Raw genomic sequence first — 19,086 nt, forward strand, 5'->3', positions numbered from 1 at the left:
ACCGTAATGCACTGCGGCAACCAGCACCTGTTCGGTCTTCTCATTAGTTCTGAGACAAGCATTATTCAGCTCCAGCAACAGAATGACTTGGATTGCAGAATAAGGAACTTGTTTTCTCTTCCCTTTCACCTTGGCTTTGGGTAGTTTAAATGACATTTTGTGCATTAGCTGTTCGCTGACAAGCTGGCTCCAGTCATCATTAATACGATGAGGGAGCTCGACAATAAATCTGCACAAAACGCTACCCAATATTTTACACTTCAAACCTACCTTCCCTACCAGATGCACCATGCAGGACTAACAGGCAATGATATTAGACAAGACAGCAACAGAAGGAGGCTCAGTGTGACAAATTCACTTGTCCAATAAACTGAACAGTTTGTATCTTTAAGACATTCAAATCCGACAAGGGCAGAAATAAAATTTCAGAACTGACAATTTCAAGCATCTACAAAATCCACGACAGGGGCTCTGTACTCCACATACTGCAGTTCAGGAAACGCTGAACAAAGTTTCTGCGCTACAGTTCTAGAAACTACACACCCCAGAGCCCTTTCTGAAAGGATCTATGGCAAACATGATGCGCTCCGTTGTTGTCCTTTAGCAGAGGGAGGGCAGAAAGGGAAAGTTAAGGCAACCTTTCAACCATTTTAGTAATTTGGGTGGGAAAAAACCCTCCAACGCATCACTGAAAGACAGTACGCTTCAGAAAAAAAATTTACCTTGCAGCTTAGCATGCACCTGAATCCACCAAGCTTTGCTCTAACTAGGGAAGGAGGAGTGAAGCAGGGGAAAGAACTGTTGTGTGCAAGGGACAGCGTCAGATCAGTACTGTATTCTGGGCCTGCTCGTGGCACTTCTGAACCAAGCCTGGACACAGAGAACTCTCTTTCCAGCCCCAAATCCCTCTGTAACAGGACAAACTTTTGTACAAAAAGCTCCCGACATCCGCATCTTTTATTTCACCACTTCAGTTAGATCAGCCCAATCTAAAGCACTTGCATGAAGCCCATTTTGTAAATAGGATTATGGCTGTACAGTCAGACTGCCAAGCCCCAGATAACACAAAAAGCCTTTCAAAAGGCTTTAATGGTAGCTGAAGTGGAAGTGCTGGAGTTCAACAATAAGATTAATAAGGAGGTTAAAATGTTTTTGGTAGTTTTATCATCTGACATAAAAGCCAGCTGAAATTGGTGCCAAAAACCTCAAGCTCTCAAAAATGCAGGGATTGAGTCATGATTCATGTTTCACACCGAGCTGAAAGTGGAAACCTGAATCCTATACTACTTCTCTGCTATTTTCCCAAAATACAATAGCAAGAAAATGCTTACTACCAGGAGAATGGTGCTTTTCAGGACCGACTGGTCAAACATATGCACGGTAACATGACTGGGCAAAGAAAGTGCTTCCTTCCGTGTATTTGGAAAAAAAGCCAGTTACGCAAACAAACAAGCGATGTGTTTTCACAAGAGGTCAGAGACAGCCCCTGGTCCTTGCTATAGATCTGGAAGATGACAACTAAGCCCTTAGCAAGAGCTGCAAGCCAACGGTGAGCACAGACAGCATACATCGAGGGCCGCTTTCCTCAGGGAAGTTCACCCTAAAGACCTAGAGAAGCAGAGACAAGAGGAGACCGCTGCAAAAGGACAGACAGAACTGCTGCAGACACCAGAACCAAAAGGATGAGCTACACACGCACCCTCTCTTGACCCAGGCAAGGAGGAGGAGACACCAAACGCCAGACAGACAGAGGCTAGCTGCAAAAGGGCCAGTGGGAGGCAGAACTTACTCATCTTTTTACACACAGCCATACAATACTCCTCTGACTCAAAATTGTTCCTGTTGCCTCCGCAGCCTCCATATATAAAGCGAATGCATTTTCTCTTGTTAGGGTCGAAGTACCAACGAGGCATCACAGCCCGGCAGGGCCCTGTCATCGCCTCCTGGGAGCAGACAGCTGTGTGGAGACGGGTTAGAACATGAGCTAGTGAGGAGCACAGGTCTTGCCGAGCGACTTAGACAAAGCAGCGGTGACTCTAGTTCACACCTTCTTCTGGGGCACCAGCGCTGGCCACAGCATCCCTACTTCACCGACCCAAGGGCTTTTGTCAGTTTTGGGGGGATTTTTAACATTGAGAAAGCATCCACCACAAGGCTTGCCAGCGCTATTCAGAGAAGCGCCTGCACGTGGTGCTTTGGAGCGAACGCACAGCAGTAGGCTACCCGAGCAGTTGTCTCGACATGAAGCTCTCATCTGCTAGAGTGATTTCTCCTTAGCTAGAGGCTGAAACAGCAAGGATCTTAATTTTGCTGATGCCACAGCGTTATGCCCTGGGTGTCCCAGTGGTAGAGCCTCCACTGTATAAAACCAACATGATGGAAAGAAAACCCATTAGGGCTGCATAAAGCATTCAAAGATGTCCTATTCCACTGTGCTCTGCCTGGCCAGACACTTTGCATCTTGAAGGTGAGGTATAAGAGCAAGTGAAAAGGCGGGCTAAGCAAAAGGAACACGATCGCCATGGCAATCTCAGCTGCTAGGTTTTTAAGCTTTGAAACATCTATACGCTAAACATTGAAACTCCAGGTAGCCACAGCACGTGGACCGCTTCACAATAAACGGGCAATATAAGCAGCTAGGTTATTTTGAGGCAAGAGAACAGATACGGCGTATAAGTTAGCAACTGTTCACGGTACTTCGGGGAAAAAAAAAACTGCGTACCCCCAAAACAGACACCTCAATCATATTGTTCCAATTCTGCTTCAACACCTGCAGATCTCTAACAGTCCTGTACATATGTGAGCTAAGTCTTGTTTCAGCAAGTAGAAGTATCTGCAGCATGCTGGCATTTTACCAAAAAGATGCAAGAACTGCTGGCAATGATTCAGTGATCTGTAGCTAATTGAATTTCATTCCCTCTCCCCTCCTCCTTCCTCTGCAGACACTTCTACACGTAAAGTATAGAACATCATATAACGCTGAGGCACCACACAATCGGCAGATGCCCTCTGCAATGGCACCTACCACTTAACAAAAGCTACCGCAAGCACAGTACATATTACTACCGCAGTTATTACTCATATAATAAAATTGGGCCAATTGTGTTGGCTGACTTTCTTTCATGAAAGAGAGGGGTTTGTGCAAAGGCTATTAAGGCAGCACCAAGTATCTTCCTCGACCTTAAACGGCCAGGTGGCACCTTTATGCCACCTCTGCAGAGTATGGCCCGCCACTTTTAGCTTCCTTTTCGTAAGCTGGTATCAAACACCAAATCCAAGATAATCACCTCAAACTAGGATTTTAAATCCATAGTGTACCCCCAATGCCTCTTTAATATTTTTCCAAAATTAGCCTATGCAGATATGGTTTTCTGACTCAATGCTGCACCTTCATGGAGGTGCTCGCTCATTGTACCAAACACTGGGCTTTCTGCCAGCAGAACTGCTGTTTATCTGGAAACATATGGCCCATGCTCTAGAGAGTTAATTTCAACACTTGAAACATAAGCATCATCAGCTTCCCTCTGTTTGCTAACTTATCTGGCAAATAAAACTTCCAAGTGGCATTTATTGACTTGATCAAAAACCCATCACCAACTGACAGCCAACAAGAATACTCTCAAGGAAGCAAGAGGCCTGTACGCTCGAATGTGTCTTACATTTCATATCGCTGCTGACTTCTTTTTCGGAAACAGCCTTGTCGTTGCTAGGCTCTGTGGGGGTCTCTTCATTGTAGTCGTCAACTTTGTCGCTATCATAATAGTAATCACGGTCTTCCACCACGTCCTCCTCCTCCTCCCCTTCATCGTCTTCATCCTCATCTTCCTCCACAGCTGTTCCTGTGAAGTCTTCTACACCTGCCTCTGTAGGGAACTCGCTGAAGGGATACAGTTAAGTTAGGGAGGAAAGTTAAGGCTAACCACTTTGCAGCCAACCTTTGACGTAGCAGAATAACGACTCTCCTTTCACCTGTTCTAGCAACACAAGAGATGGGAAAAATAGATGTACCAACTATTGATCGGCCCATCAGTGGCAGCAACGGCACTTCCCTCATTACGGACACGCCTGCTATTCCAGGCAGAGCTTCTCCATGCCTCTGCCTTAGTGGGGTTTCCTTGCATTTTCTCATCAGCTTCTTTTCAGTAAGTAAAAGTCTACCATATTTGGGGGAGGTACCTACTGTAGCAACCAGACAGTCTTTTTGACTGTCTAAGGATGAAGGGAGGGGGGCGGTTCAGCTCCTCCAGTAACAGGAGCACTGCAAAGTCATTTGTCCTTCTGCAAGGCTTTTTCGGGCTCGGGACACTCCTTTGGGAAATTCAAAAGCACAGAAATTCTCCTCTCAATCCTCACCACAAGGGAGGCCCTGTGTGAAAAACTCACAGACAGCAGCTTCACATACAGAGCTGCTAACATCTATGCCAGTAAGAACCCTACCTTTTATAAAGGTCATAGTCTTCATCCTCATCTTCATCCTCTTCCTCTTTGGACAGAGCCTCATCCACAACCTTTGTCTGAGGACAACACACATATTCTGTTCCGTGGAACTTGTCTACTCCACAGGGCAGCAGCATGCCGTAACTGTGCAGGATCATGCCTTCTGTCAGACAGGCCTGAAAGAGGAGCCCAAGGATGTCAGTTTAGCACCATGCTCTTGCTTTGCATAAAGCTAAAGTTTGCCTATCATAGATTCCAAGAATACTACCCATGGTCTATATTTTACAGCAAAAAGACAACAGCAATATACAACCTAAGCCTGAACATCAAAGGCAAATGGATTTGCAACCTGTAGGGGGATTTCAAGCAAAATCCCCAGACAAGTCCCAGATCCAGAGCCACGCAGTGCTTCCTGGTGCTAACGTATCAAACCCCCCTCAGCCCCTAACAATGGCTGATTTGTCAGCCTGGCTAAGTTCAAGACAAATAACGAGACGTTTTGTGCCAGCTCAAGGGAGAGAGCACTTGAAAGAAACAGAATTGCTGTTTGCTTTTCTGGGCTGGCCATTTCATTAAACTTTATCTATTAAACTTTACATTGGAGTAAGTGAATAATCGCTCAAATGGACTCTGTGTCAAGATCATTTTAACGTGCTGTAGATGAAAATCAATCAGATATTTCAAGAAAAAGCCAAATGCAAACTGCGATTAGACATTATGTCTGTACATTTCTCTTAAGGTAAGGAAATACATGGCTTTGTGGTGCCCCAGAAAAGGGGAAGGCTTTATTACGTACATCATAACCCTTTAGTGCTTTGCTTTGTTACAGCACCAATGTAAAATGAGCCAAATATTTCTGGGAAAGTTCTCCAACTATGTTGAAAGCAAGTGATTTTTATATTTGCTAGACATAAACAAGTTTATCCTCAATTAAAAGGTGATTCCTCTAGCACAGCTTTATTTAGATGGGGTTTTGCTCCTAGGATTTTAAAGAAATAGGAAGTTTAACTGGTGCATCCTTAACCTCATCTTTACTCACACCATCACAACTAATCACTGTGTTGCTGTTTCCACAAAATGGAAAAACAGGTCTATTTCCTCATCATCTTGCTTTTATTACTCCCAGTTCAAATGGGCGTGCAGAGAATTTGCAACATTTTTGCTAGTCAGATAAAGCAAACAAACAAAACCACCTCATGGGCTAGATTTATTCTGAGAAGATAATCCATCTCTTACGTAAAACCTCCACTAATCAGTCACAACGAAACTCAGATTGTCCCCAAGCAAGCACTCCCAACCAAATCCCCAGCAGCAGCAGGCACATTAACGCAGAATGTACAAGAAAAATAGCAAACGTCCTATGACCACTGTAGCTCTACCCTGCAAAGAAGGATGAGCCATTGGTTAAAGCAATATCCTAGACACCTGATTTCAATTCCTAGCTCCATCCTAGAGTATGATCTTGGGCTAGCTACTTAGGATAGCTTTCCATGAGTGAAGAATAACGAGCTACGCAGATTTTTTAAGTCACTTGAGTACTTTTGAATTTTTTTTTCATTGCTCTCTGCCTCAGTCCATAGACTGCAACATGGGAATAACAGACCCCAGAGATAGAACACTGTTACGCTGCAATACTACAAGCATCCAAGTGGACAGATCCAGAATAAACATTCCTGCCACAGCAGCTCATTTACCTCTTTTGCCACAGTGTGCCAGTGCTGATGGCTTTCACACACATCCATCCGCTCCTTGTGGAAGAATCGGCACTTCTCTGGAACCAGCAGGACATCGCTTACAAACTCACCCACTGAAAAACAAGAAACATCCATAGTTCACACATGTCCAACTTCCAACAGAAAACAAAGCCACCATCAGAACTCCCCCAAAGTACACTTCGTTGCAAGTGCCTTAAAAGCTTGCTATATTCTTAACAGGGACAGGTCAGATCAGCAGCTAGCTCTGCAAATTTAGACAAGAACAGAGCCTCAGAGTTTCCAAGGTAAAACACAGGAGTAGGGGCCGATCGCTGAAACATTATGCAAACCCCAAGGCTGTACTGAAGGCAAAGTTTACAATGCATGTTAATAAATAGTTGTTCATGGAACAAACAGGACTGACTGAAGAGATTTCATGCAAATCTTTGAAAAGATTGCATCTGCATATGGCAGTTTTCAAACCACTTAATCACCAATTTCCAAATGAGCTGCATCACACCAAAGCTAGTTCATGTTGTCTGCTGCTCTAACAGCCTGGAAATTTTTATAAGCCACGAGTGTTATCTATGTTTTCAGTATCTGGAGAGCTGAGCAAGTCTGGTTTGGTTTGGTTTTGTTTTGCTTCCAGATGGTTTAATTCAGGATCAACTGCAGCACATTCCCTGACTCGGACAGTCCTAACCAAGACACAGAGGGCTGGAAAAATAATAACTATACAGTCCAAAACCCAGAGTACAACCAGAGTCAGCAAATACACTGCATTCCAACAGTAGATAACCACAACCTCACCAGCATGATGAAATTTTGGCACAATCTTAAAACCAGACTTTTGCTTTTGAGGAAGGCAGGGAGGAGAGAGAGGGAATCAGTCTGCTCTACAGACTCTGTATTAGTTGGACTTAAAAGCTATTTAGCCTAAATTTCCACCACAAGTCAGTTTGGTACCAACACACGCAAAGTAAGTATCAGGAACCTTCAGTTCCTAGCCCAGAAGTCCTAACAAACACTGCCACTGGAATCTAAAATGTGAAATTTTCTCAAAGCTGAGATTTTTCTTTCTTGCTTGCAGATTTAAATGCCACATCCAGTAATTTTAAAATAAGGAGATATCTAGATACTCTGGAGAAGGCCAGGAAAAGATCTACAGTCCAAGTGTTTCAAAGCAACACACCTTCCACACATGACGGGCAGCTTTAGGAATCATTTGCTAAAATTGGAGAGAAGTTTTAAGTCAAAGGCTTTTCTCACGGAGTCTCCAGGGAGCAGAATTACTTGTCCAACCAATCTTCAACATTATCTTTTCAAAATAAATTTTAATATTTTGCGTGACCCATTTTTTTGCTGCCCCTTAGTACTGATACCAAAGGCTCACACTTCTCCTACACACTATACACAAGTCAAATAGAGTTTAGGGAGAGATTATCTGATGACAACTGCAAGATAACGAAATCAACTAGCATTCATCATCCCTTTTAAATTAGTTAAATTTTGAACTAGTAGACACAACAAGAGAAATGGTATTTTCCCCATTTTCTTCTCTCAAAACAGGCCAGTTACAATTTTGAGTTAATAATCCTTCCTCCTTCCCTCTCACGAGAGGTTAACTAAAAAGTTTCTGATAAAAAAGCTAAAACTGACCGAACTTTAACATCAAGAGACTGTGGTTCTGGGACTGAAAGGCAGAAGACTTAAACCAATCAAATACAATACTCAGTAATAAACAGCTATTTTGAAAAACACTGAATCCTAGCACCTTTGCGTAAGACACATGGAAGGTTCTCTCGGTTCACCTAGGAACCAGAAAACCCTTACACACTGCGCTGTCAAAAAAGAAAAATCCTCTCCCTTTTCAGATCAGAGCAAGCCGAAGAGGCATTTCCATGCCACCTAGCAGCTTAGCCAGAACTGTCAGCAGTTTGTCTTTTCACACCTCACCAGGCTCAGCCCTGCTCCCATCATCCTATTGTTACCTTTATTTTACAGTTCAGTGAGAGTGCTAATGGGCTCTCCTCTTCTCCCCTCTTCACCTTTGAAATACAAAAGAGCTTTCATTGGTGGGGGGAGGCAGGAGAAGGTTAAACATGGTCTGATAGCAAGATCCTACCTCAAGATAGCCTGCGCATTAACGTAGCGAGGAAGACACAAGCAAGAATGGGAAGAAAATAACCATAGTTCTACTATAATCATACGCACCCCGGAGAAACACATCATCCATTTACAACAAGCAATTTGTGTACTGCTAAAGACAACAAAAAGGTATTTTATACATACATGGACTGACTTGCAACTCAGATCTGAAAACCAAAGCTGCCTGGCAGGCTGGGCCGAACAAGTCAAGAACACTGTGAAAGACACTAATTAAAAACTTTAACGGATAGTTCAATGCGTATCAAATTTTAGGGCCGTGTCACTAAAATCAGCTTATTTTTCAGCTGCAGAATAGGCTTGGGGGAGGATTATTTCTAAAAGAGATGACTCCTTATAAATCCAGAGGTCTTGCTTTCATCGTTATTTCCATTAGAAGTTCTCAGTGTAATCAGCTGGGTATGGTTGCTTCTCAAACCTGAATTTCCACATCTATAAAGAGATGCATCTTTCTCCCAGGATGTATCCACAGCAAATTTCGTTTCTTACAAAGTGCTTTACGATCGTCTAGTGGAGGGTATTACATACAGGAGAACAGTACCCATACAGTTCTGCAGATTTGCTTGTGTTCTCCTATGTCAAACCATAAGCTAACCTGAGGTATGGATATGAATTATGAAAACTGGTTCCCACTGAATGCTCCCAGCAATCAGACTCTCCACGAATGCACAAGACTTCTTGCAAAACAAGTCTTTTTCAGTAGATAACTGAAAAGAGATTCAGCCAGTTGAGACTAAGCTTACTACTAAGAACACATGCAGTGCAGCACAGTGTCAGGCACAACCTACAGGTCAAAAGCCGCACGGTGAACAAGCTAAACGTGTTGCCTGATTCAAGTGGGTGGACAGATTCTGGAAAGCACCATGAAACCCATCACAGCTTATCTCATATTCTTTCACAGTTCAAAGTGGGGACATGGGATACAGCTGCAAGAAGCAGGGCCTCTTTGAAACAGCAAAGTTTAAATATAGTCATTGAAATAGAACGGAGATCTCTTGCCAAGACCAAAGCAGGAAGCCTGAACACACCGAGCAGTTAAGTCTCCAAGGCAACAAAATATTAAAGCTCCACAAAAATAGGATCAGAGTATTAAATCCCAATGTCTTTGTGATACTCAAATACAATAGCCTTCAGGTTTTCATGGCAGTTGCAGAGAGAATGGGAATTTCTTTTTCACGCCAGGCACCATTATTCCACCACAGCTGTTATCAAGCTGTTGATCTGTTCGAGAAAGGCAGAGTTCCATCTTATGGAAATAAAACCGTTTAAGTGGAAGCTGGATGTGGAAATGGCAACCTGATACGAGAGAAGCCTTATAAACTCAGTCATTCTCTCTGTAAGACCACCAGGAGGCAATTCTTTGCTTCTCCCACAAGAATGCACAAACACGTCATACAGGCACTCACCCAGGCACTTGTAGGGCACGACAATATGAGTGTGGTCCTTGCACTGCTTCTTCCCTCTCTTGCACCAGCTGTCGATGCTGACAGGTTGATTGGCTTCCACGACATTCGTAATCTGAAGGTCTGGATACATCTGTTTAACAAGACGCAGAGATCGGTTTCTCTCCAGAAAGGACAAAGAATGTGCAAAGTGGCTCCTAACCAGAAGTAGCGAGGCTGATTCTCCACACAAAAACAAGTTCAAATTTGCACACGGACACACATTCTCTTCCACATCAAGCTTACAACAGCTGAAGACATAAAAAAGCCCCCAGCTGTTTGTCACACAGGGCTTCAGAAACGGAATGTCTCATCGCTTCTTTGTGGCAGGAGAAAGCCAGGTCAGGGGCAAGACCCTTCACTGCCACTAAGCTGAGGTGTTGGGCTTTGCATGGTAGTGGAAGAGAAGCATTTATCTGTGCTACTCTGTCCGGTGCAGCATGATACCCTCTGGAAGAGGGCAATCACCAACAAATAGGGTTTAGTAACATCTTCAGACTCTCTCGTCCCTTGCCAAGTTAATATGCACCTATCTCCTCAGGTTTCCTTATGCCTGCTCCATTTATGATGTATTAATATGATCCCTATGTCCTGCTCGAGTTCTCAACTCCAGACACTGACTTATATTTAGGCTTCCGCTACGTGAACCAAATGTAGCCCCAGTTATATCAGCCTCGTAAAACAGTTCTAAACATTTTCCAGTCCAGACACGGTGTGCTCTATCACCTCTCCATTTTAAAAAAAACATCCCTTGTGGTATTTTACATGCCTGCCACCTCAGAGGAGCAACTAAAGACGCTTATCAAGGCCAATACACTCCACTGCATCTGAGGCACACTGAAAAGAGACTATGTATTTTACAATGAAGCATGAGGAGCCTAAAAATACCATCAACATTTTGATGAAACTATTTTTCTAATATTCTGGCTGATCTGAACACGTCACCGAGAACAACACAGCCACATTCTAATTAGAACAGGTGTCAGGTTCCATTTTGCACAGACACAGAGCAGATGCTGGTTAACTGGCGCAGACGCAGAACATTTGAAGAAAGCCCTGCAAAGACAGACACAGATACTTCTCTGACTTACAGACCAAGGACCTTCTGTGGCAGTGTAATCAGAGGCAGCTCCTACATCCCACTGCAGCGTCCTCCCTGTCTTCCTGGGCAGTAAGACAGCACGACAGTTCAGGGAACTGAGCTAGTCACACGCAAGTTAGTCTCCTGCAGGGTTAATCCGCTACTGATCGGCTAAATCGGAATCCAATTCCCTAGCAGTGGTGAAGATTCAGGATCACACAGAAAAACTCACCTCCTGGCAGTATTGCAGAATCTCTTCCTTTCTTCCAAAGCAGCTCTTGGTCCCGGAGGTGTCAGGTTCCCATTTCCCAGTCTGGATATTCACATGCATATTTAGCTTCCCACAGAACATGGCAATTTGAGGCTCTGCCACCGCAAACCCTGTCCCAGCATTGGCTGCGAGCGCCTGTGAAGACAAACAGAACACAAAACATGCTGATTGCTTTATCTGATCAAAAGCAGAATGAGACTCTAAGAACCAGGAACCCTCTGGCATCTTCAGCGACTCAAAGAACCAGGAACCCTCTGGCATCTTCTCAGAGAGCTCCCACTTAATCCACGTAGCAGCGGAGCCTTGCAAACTTATTTCATAACCGCATTGCTTAAAGCTGGTGAGCCCACACCAAGTTTTCACCAGCAAAGCATTTGTTTTTCCACACTCTGTTTTTACTATTGCAACGACAGCTTACCAAAAACAAAACCAAGAGTAATTCACACTTAAAGGTTGCACCCACAAAGGCTAAAACAGACATCTGAAAAACTTAAACCGGTATTTGAAGATAAATAACTAATAACTTTTGGCAGAAATACCTCTGCGAGGTTACACACAAAGCAGGTATTGCTACTACTAATAAAATGACTACTTCCAACTGGATGAAGCCTGCTCAGAGTTTGAAGCCATGTGTTTCTCCCAAAACCTTCAAATATTTGGGATAGAAACACTTAAGCTTCTTGCCCAAACATACAAGTAAAGATGACTTCTGCTGAATCAGAAAAACATAGCTGTTGCAACCAGCTCCTCGAAGCCTGTTGTCTCTCGTTCAGTGCACTCCTACGGGTATTTGCACTGCCTGGTTTCTGATGCGTATTCTGTGCGCTTCCCACCCTGCCCCAGCAGACAAAGACCCGACAACCCAGACCCACATTCGGGTCAAACTGCAGACCGATCAATGAAAACAAGGTCAGGTTCCCTTTCTGAAATCTTGCTGGCTGACCAAAAGAAGAAAAAGGGCATTAAATTAAATTGCAGAGTTGGGGGTTTTCTGAAAAGACCGAGTGGATGCCAGGAGCCGAACATCTTCTCCCTACATAGCTACTAGCTGTTGTAAAAGAAAACAAAAAAAATAGAAGAAAAGAAAAGGTATGAGGCAAAAACCAGATGAACTCCTAAATCGAAAGCTCTTTAAGGTGTTTAGGGGAATGAAATCCATTTCAACCACTTCAGACAAGGCAGATTAGAAACAGCAATACACAGAGGCTTCAGGGCACCACTGCCCCAAGCTGCTTTTTTCCTGGCAGGCACCCTAGGCCACCAGTCCTGCCTTCATATTTAACTTTTCATGCACTCAAAAATGCCTGCATTACTGTGGGCACTGTTCATTCCCTACTGCCCGCAGATCCCCATCAACTTACATCAATACATGTATGCTTAAAGCAAATAAAGGAGCAAAGAGAAGAATTCAACTGGACAGCCCCCGAGTATAGCTCTTAGCTGCTGGATATTAGGAAAAAATTAACTCTGTTACAATTGGCTCATTTCTCCCCCTCTCCGTTTACACACAAACCCACTGCCTGCAGATAAGACATCTCAACACTCAGAGAGTCAAGGATTGTTTAGTGCTGAACACACGGCTTGTGCTTGGGGGGTACGACCAACTGGAGACACAGAAGTGTAAATTCACGTCTTAACTTCAGAAAAATTCCCTCTTGAGTTTTAAGAACTATTTAACTGCACATCACTTAAGACCAAGAGTCTTATATAAGTGGTTTCTAGTTACTCTAACCCTTTCCCCCAACAGACCCTCACGAGAGCAAGTTTTAGCACAGATCACAGAGTAATAAATACTGAACCGTATATAACAGATACTGGCATTGATGTCCCAGTAACAAAATGCTTCCAAGTTTCAAATTTAGTGTAGGTACATTTGTCGTACTCTCTGTCCTAACGGAGAGAAGATAGTTGTGCACATCAGGTATAGGAGGGCTTCTGATGAACAGCCTGAGGTGTAATAACTGTGTTCTTTCAGAAATCAAACCATTTAATAAACATGTGCTTCTAACAAGTGCTGACTGATACCACTCAAACCTACGCTCCTGCGCTGCCTTCCTCTTTGCCATACCATTTCAGAAGAAAAAGGCAAACGTGGAATGATGCTTCATAACTGTAAACACACACATGCAAACTTTGTAAGGGGGCCTTTTTATCTCTCTCCAAACAAACGCCACTTTGGTACCAACAACCGCTTTCCAGAGAGCACAAGACTCGACATGTTAAAGGAAACAGTCCACAACACAATTTTGTTTCATGACAACACTACAACGACATCCAAGATTCAAGCTGAACTCTGAAAAGAACAAAAAGAAATGCGAGATCAAGTATGCACAAAGCATTAACCCTTGTAAGAAGAGTACAGTGCATCAAAAGGGAATAGAATGCCTGTGTTACGAACAGTTTGGAGATCACTGGCACTGCCTATGCTTGAAATCCGTTTTCTTCAAAGCAAACTTAAGTATGCAGCAAAATAAAGTAACTGCATAGGCAGGAGAGGTGCAGGCTCCACCCGCAGAGGCACAAACACCCATCAGTAATCCATTCATAACAGCTCTTGCATGAGCAAAACTCCTGTTCAAACACATACCAACCTCCTGAAATCATGACCACCCCCTATTCACACACTGATGCGAGCTCGTGTTTATTTTTGCTGTCTCCCCGGCCTGACACCTCGCCACCGTGGCAAAGGTACCATTCCTCCTCCCTGGATTGCTCAAATCGTTTGCATATCAGTCGAGTGCTGTTGCCGGAGCTACCAGAACATGCTAAGCCCCAATTCACAGCTGAACAAACGAGACTAATTACTTGCTTGATTTCATCACTTCTAATCAAATGGAAGAAATCTTTTCTTGAATTGCACTGTTGAGTAAGTTAATGAACTTTGATACACACAAGTTGAATCTGTAACCCCATGACCCACAAATTAAGATTTTTGAGTAACGGGCTTCAATTTTTCACCGCTGACAATCCACTCCAGCCGCCAAACACATCAGTTATTTAATTCAGCATTTTTATCTCGTTCTACCTGTAGTGAGAGAATACAGCACAGCAAATTTCACCTCTAACGGTGAAGGCCACACCTTTAACACCGCTACTTAAGCGGTGAAGAAAAGTCACCTACGGAAGTTTTTTGGGACAGAGTGAGTTTCTGTTGCTCCCCCCAATTGCCTTTGGTGCACTAAAAATAAAAGCAGATCACTCCAGCTGATGATGCCTCAGGTTGGCTCGTCTACATTCAAGCATCATTTTGCAAAAGGAGGGCTGGGGAACGTGTAAGCCAGCACGAAGCTTGGGATAAAGCCATGTCCTTAGTTAAGCTCTTCAGTACTTCAGAGAATTCACCCATTCCACATTGCAGAGGGATGAACAAACTGACAGCACATTTTGCTTTGGGAATTTCCCAGCCATAAATGGAAGCAGCCGCCTCTTTTAGTGCTGGGGAGCAACAATTCAACCTCTTAAGTAAGCAGACTGACAGCTCGGGAGGGGCAACACACACCTAATGGAAGAGAGTTCATCCAGTTCTGTACATCCAACATTATTTTAGTAGCTATTATCCTATTAATATATATCCATAACATGAGAGCAAGATGAATGTTATTTGGGAAAAGACTTGTTACATAAACCATTCCCTTCCTCACTGGCACTTGTATTTACAAGATGTTTCACGATAAATTCCGCTCTGCCTTCTGGTATAATTCTGTAATCCAGTTTGCTTTCCAAGACCAAAGAAGTATTAGATTCCATAAACACATAAATCTCTGGCCAGTTAACGTCAGTTAAATTCCTCACCCTGTCATGCAGCGCCTGATTTATGGTCCCGAAACACTGGAATTCAAACCTCTAAATCTTCTCCTTCTCTGATGGAAGTGTTTCTGTCCAAGTATCCAGTCTTTTATTTACTACTAGCCTCTTCGACTCGTGACAGCGGGTTTGATCGGTGAGCTTTACCCATCCAGAGGCCTGGGCTCTATGCTCTAAAAAAGGGTCATGCCTCTTCCTCCTGCAGCTATCTACCATCTCAAATGAGGGACGCGAGGCTAGAGAGATTATGGGCACGGCACAGCACAACAACATTCTTTCGGGAGGATTCTTGTGAATTTAAGTCATTTCTGCTCTCTAGTGTTCCTCTACTTCAATGCTGGGAACAACAATGTATAGGAATTCCTATCAACTTACGTAAAGTAAGGAATATTTGACATCTACCCCCGAAACTGCAGTACACTGCAGTTCTGATTCAAAAAGGCATAAAAATGAAAAACGCACTCATCTGCCTTGCCTTGTACTTCCAGGATCTGTTAAAGCTCATCACAACATAGCTTATTAAGCACGCCGTCTATTCAGCTCCCTATCGAATGCTATTCGGGAAAGCCTTCTGGCATGCTGCTGGGGACTTCAGGATAGAAGGGTGATTTGAGTTTCTCTTTTGTGAAGAGTTGCTGTTCATTATATTTCATAGAAATGAGCTCCTGAGAGCTTTCCTTTATACTACAAAGGTTATCAGCAAAACGTCAAATTTAACTACTTTCTGAATTTTCCATGAGGTCAAACATTACAGTAACCTTGCTCATCTGATCAGAATAGCCAGAATATCAGTCTTTCCAGCCAGCCTTCCAGAATATCAGTCTATTCCACCAAAACCGGGGTGGACGGGAGCTTAGCAGGAAACCTTAGATTCGCTTTTCATTTATGCTAAAACGTTGTTCTCATAGCATATTGCTTCGAAAGAAAATCTAGGAATACGCATTAAAGAAAAATCACAGTCTCCCAGCTAACGCGTTTGGTGCAAATATGCCAGCTACTGGGCACGTGCGCTCCCTGTTGCACAAGCACGACGAGAGGCGCTGGCCCTGCTTACAGGGCAGAAGGGCTGCAAGGCTTGAGAAATATCGAGAGTCTGCTAGGAAAACTCATACTGCTCGCGCAGTACCAGGCTTCCTCATATGAGTACGAAGCATCAGGCTTCCTCTGCAGCAATACATGAGCAGCGTGGGCCGGATGAGACCACAGAAGATTAAGTTGCTTTAAAACTGAAACTCCAGCCTCTAGAATTTATAAACTGCTGAAAAAAAAAAAAAGCTCTAATTGTGAATTGCATTGACTTGGTGGCCAGAGAACACAGATTAATAGCTGCTGAGGGCATTCACTGCCTCAAAAGAAACTGCAGAGCCTTTTGCAGGATTGCCTTGCAGGTCGGCTCAGATTTCCTGCTCCGAAGAGTTACAAGTATTCCACAACTATTTGCTGCTACACTGACAAAAAATGCCAGGCAGTACTTTGAAAGATTACTCGTGCTGTTTGTTTTTAATTAAGCGAAGCCCCTCAAAAGTAATACTGCTTATTAAATCAGAATGCACATGAACCACAGCCTGAGGGACTTCAGAACATGCTGTTCAGCACAGTCCTTACCCACATAAATTACGTTTCCCACCTTTACTTAATTGAAGAAGAAAAAAAAAAAAGGAAGAAAAAAAAAAGCAGCTTTTCTGGATCTTTTTTTTAAACTACATTTCCTGTTCTATGCAGAGCGCAACCCAGGGGTGTCAGCACTGCAACTCTCCCTATGGCAGTGTAATATGCACAGATACGGAGGATATAGATTGAACTCTTTCAAGACCACTGAGGAATTCTAACAGTTCCTTTGTAACAAAAATGAGTCTTGCTACCTTATCAGCCTTCGCGTGAGCATAAGCCTTGATGGCTGCCGCTTTTAAACGTGTGAGTATTCCAACTTTTCACCTTTTCCTTGGCTGAAAAATCGGTACGCACATTTGTGCAGGGACTTGACTGCTTCGAAGCCCGGCTGCACACCCGACGTTACTGCTGTCTACAGAACTGAAGTTCATGGGTATTTCTCCTTCCATAAGGAGAGGCCAGCCCTTGGCAAAATAAAAATAATTAAAAAAAAAAAAAATCAAGAGGAGATGCTTGCAGTCACAAACTCTACCACTGCCATCTGATGTGAAGCATTAAGCCAAAGCTTTTGGAAGGAGAACAGCTGGGTTGGAATTGCAGAGCTGAGCCTTCCCGGGTCTGGACGTGCCGCACAGCCCTTAAACCTAATGCTCACTGCTGTGAATCTCACCTGTGAATTAATGGTTTATAGCAAGCTAGCGTTCTGGAAACCAACACTTCAGTTAAAAAGCGAGGAAAGTTGGCAGAGGGACTGTATGCCCAAGAAGTTCTGAACAGAATACTTAAAATTCCCCTGGTTTTGGATTTATAACTCGTAAACACGAGCAGAGCTTTCAATTCGTGCTTCAAGTAGTGTTTCACGCTTTGTTTTCCTTAGCTTCTCTTCCTGCTTTTATTCAGCAGATAGGTGGCTTGAACCCAGGAAGGCTAATGAATGCCTGACACAGCAGGCAGTAAATCTACAGACTAGCAGCTCATCCTAGCTTTATTGCTTTATTTTTTTTTAAATTGCTGATAATTACAATAATGCACATGGGCAGGGGTCCAAGACAGGAAGAATTATTGTCTGCAGGCAGATCTGGTGTGAGCTGATAATACCAGCCTGTGTTTGCTTTTGAATTTAAATGGCAGAAATCTCAGTAAAGCAGTCTTTGGCTTACTTTAACTTGCTGGAAGGGGTGGAGTTCTCATCTGCTCGTCCTTTATTGACTTTTGTGGTAGAGGATTCTGCACCAGCAGAAAACTGGAAACCAATGCAGGAGCTGCAGCGCTAGCTCGGGTGCAGTTTATATTTAGATCGCCGCTGTTTATGGCTAACATGCAGCCTCGAACGCTCGGAAGTTCAGTGACGATAATCTATGTACTTTCACATGTGCCGACAGCAACCGTAGCATATTACAAAGAGCAAAGCGTTGCTGAAGCCTGAAGAATTCCTTACTGCTTTCGCACCTTCCTCTGCCTTTCTACAGAGAAAAGGGGAGATTTCCAAGTACCTGTGACTCACGGGCAGCCTTTTTGCCCTTGGAATTTGTACTAATAAGGTAGCAGGTCATTTCCCCCTCCTCCTCTAGTTTATCATGCTCCATAAACCAAGCCTACATGAGTCATTGGGCAGATAATCTGCCCGTCAGACGTTTGCACTCAGGAACTGCCACATTCAGACAGGGAAAGCAACACTGCAGGCAGTACTGGTGCATAGCTGGTCTCAGGGAGCAGCGATCAAATTCAGTAAAGCCGCAATTCAGCACGGTCTTGGCTTCCTGAAGTTGTTTGTGTAACATGGTTGCCTTTGGCATCCTCTTTCCTACCCCCCAAGAGACAAAGTTCACAACAACTCAGTTGGAACATTCCCTGAACAAATGTTACTGTACCCAGAACAGTGTCCTTTAAAAAAAGATTAATTGATAGGCCTCAAGCTTTCAAAACTAAAGCTTGTGTGTAATGGCTGGGACTGGAACAGTTTACCACAAAAGCCACCCCAAAAATATAGGGGCGAGAGAAGAGGTAAGCAGTACTATTATGTCATTAATAATCCTTACACAGTGCACAGGTAGGTCCAGATACGCTTCATCAGTCAGGCTGCCTTCCACTCGTCACAAGGACACCAGGAACAATTTTCACACAAAGTATCAGACGGCTGCACTTACGGCCACTTCTTTCCCCTTTTCAGCAAAACACGGCAACGGCGCTATTTAAAGTACCTTTTTTTAATGGAGCGATTCTAAGTCGTATCACAGCACATGAAGGCTAGACCTATTTATTACTGGGCTAAACTAAGGCACAAAGTCAAGTGACTTGCCTAAGGTCACCCGTCAGCGGGCTCAGCCCGGTTTAATCCTCAACCCCTCATCGCTCCAATCTGTGTCATCATTCTGTCTTGCACAGCAAGACTAATTACTGCTTTCCCACATGAGTTATTTGGGCATCTGAACCACAGAGACTCAAGATGTCTTGTTAGCTAGCCAGCAAGTGAAAACTTCAGCGCAAGTTAATGTTTTCATGTACACCAAAAATCTACTGAAGAAAAAGGTCACGGAGCAATTTTGCCTTCCTGGACAACTGGAAGGGAGATCCAAAACA

At 43.7% G+C, this 19,086-nt stretch overlaps 1 protein-coding gene across 5 annotated transcripts in view; it reads right to left on the reverse strand.

The window, feature by feature from the left end:
• APLP2 (amyloid beta precursor like protein 2) overlaps positions 1 to 19,086 on the reverse strand; it is a 48,403-nt gene that overhangs the window by 13,359 nt on the left and 15,958 nt on the right. For 4 of the 5 annotated variants that reach the window (XM_087763260.1, XM_087763259.1, XM_087763258.1 and 1 more), the window contains exons 2-7: positions 11,053 to 11,226; positions 9,704 to 9,833; positions 6,132 to 6,244; positions 4,438 to 4,613; positions 3,660 to 3,877; positions 1,790 to 1,957 (exon numbers count right to left, since the gene is read on the reverse strand). In XM_087763260.1, the coding sequence (XP_087619386.1) occupies positions 1,790 to 1,957; positions 3,660 to 3,877; positions 4,438 to 4,613; positions 6,132 to 6,244; positions 9,704 to 9,833; positions 11,053 to 11,226 (979 nt within the window). The remainder of the gene's footprint in view (positions 1 to 1,789; positions 1,958 to 3,659; positions 3,878 to 4,437; positions 4,614 to 6,131; positions 6,245 to 9,703; positions 9,834 to 11,052; positions 11,227 to 19,086) is intronic. The other variant, XM_087763261.1, reaches the window with a different exon arrangement.

Source organism: Nipponia nippon, unplaced genomic scaffold, assembly GCF_047370975.1.
Source record: "Nipponia nippon isolate SJK-2023a ecotype South Korea unplaced genomic scaffold, ASM4737097v1 scaffold_28, whole genome shotgun sequence".
Taxonomy (NCBI): domain Eukaryota; kingdom Metazoa; phylum Chordata; class Aves; order Pelecaniformes; family Threskiornithidae; genus Nipponia; species Nipponia nippon.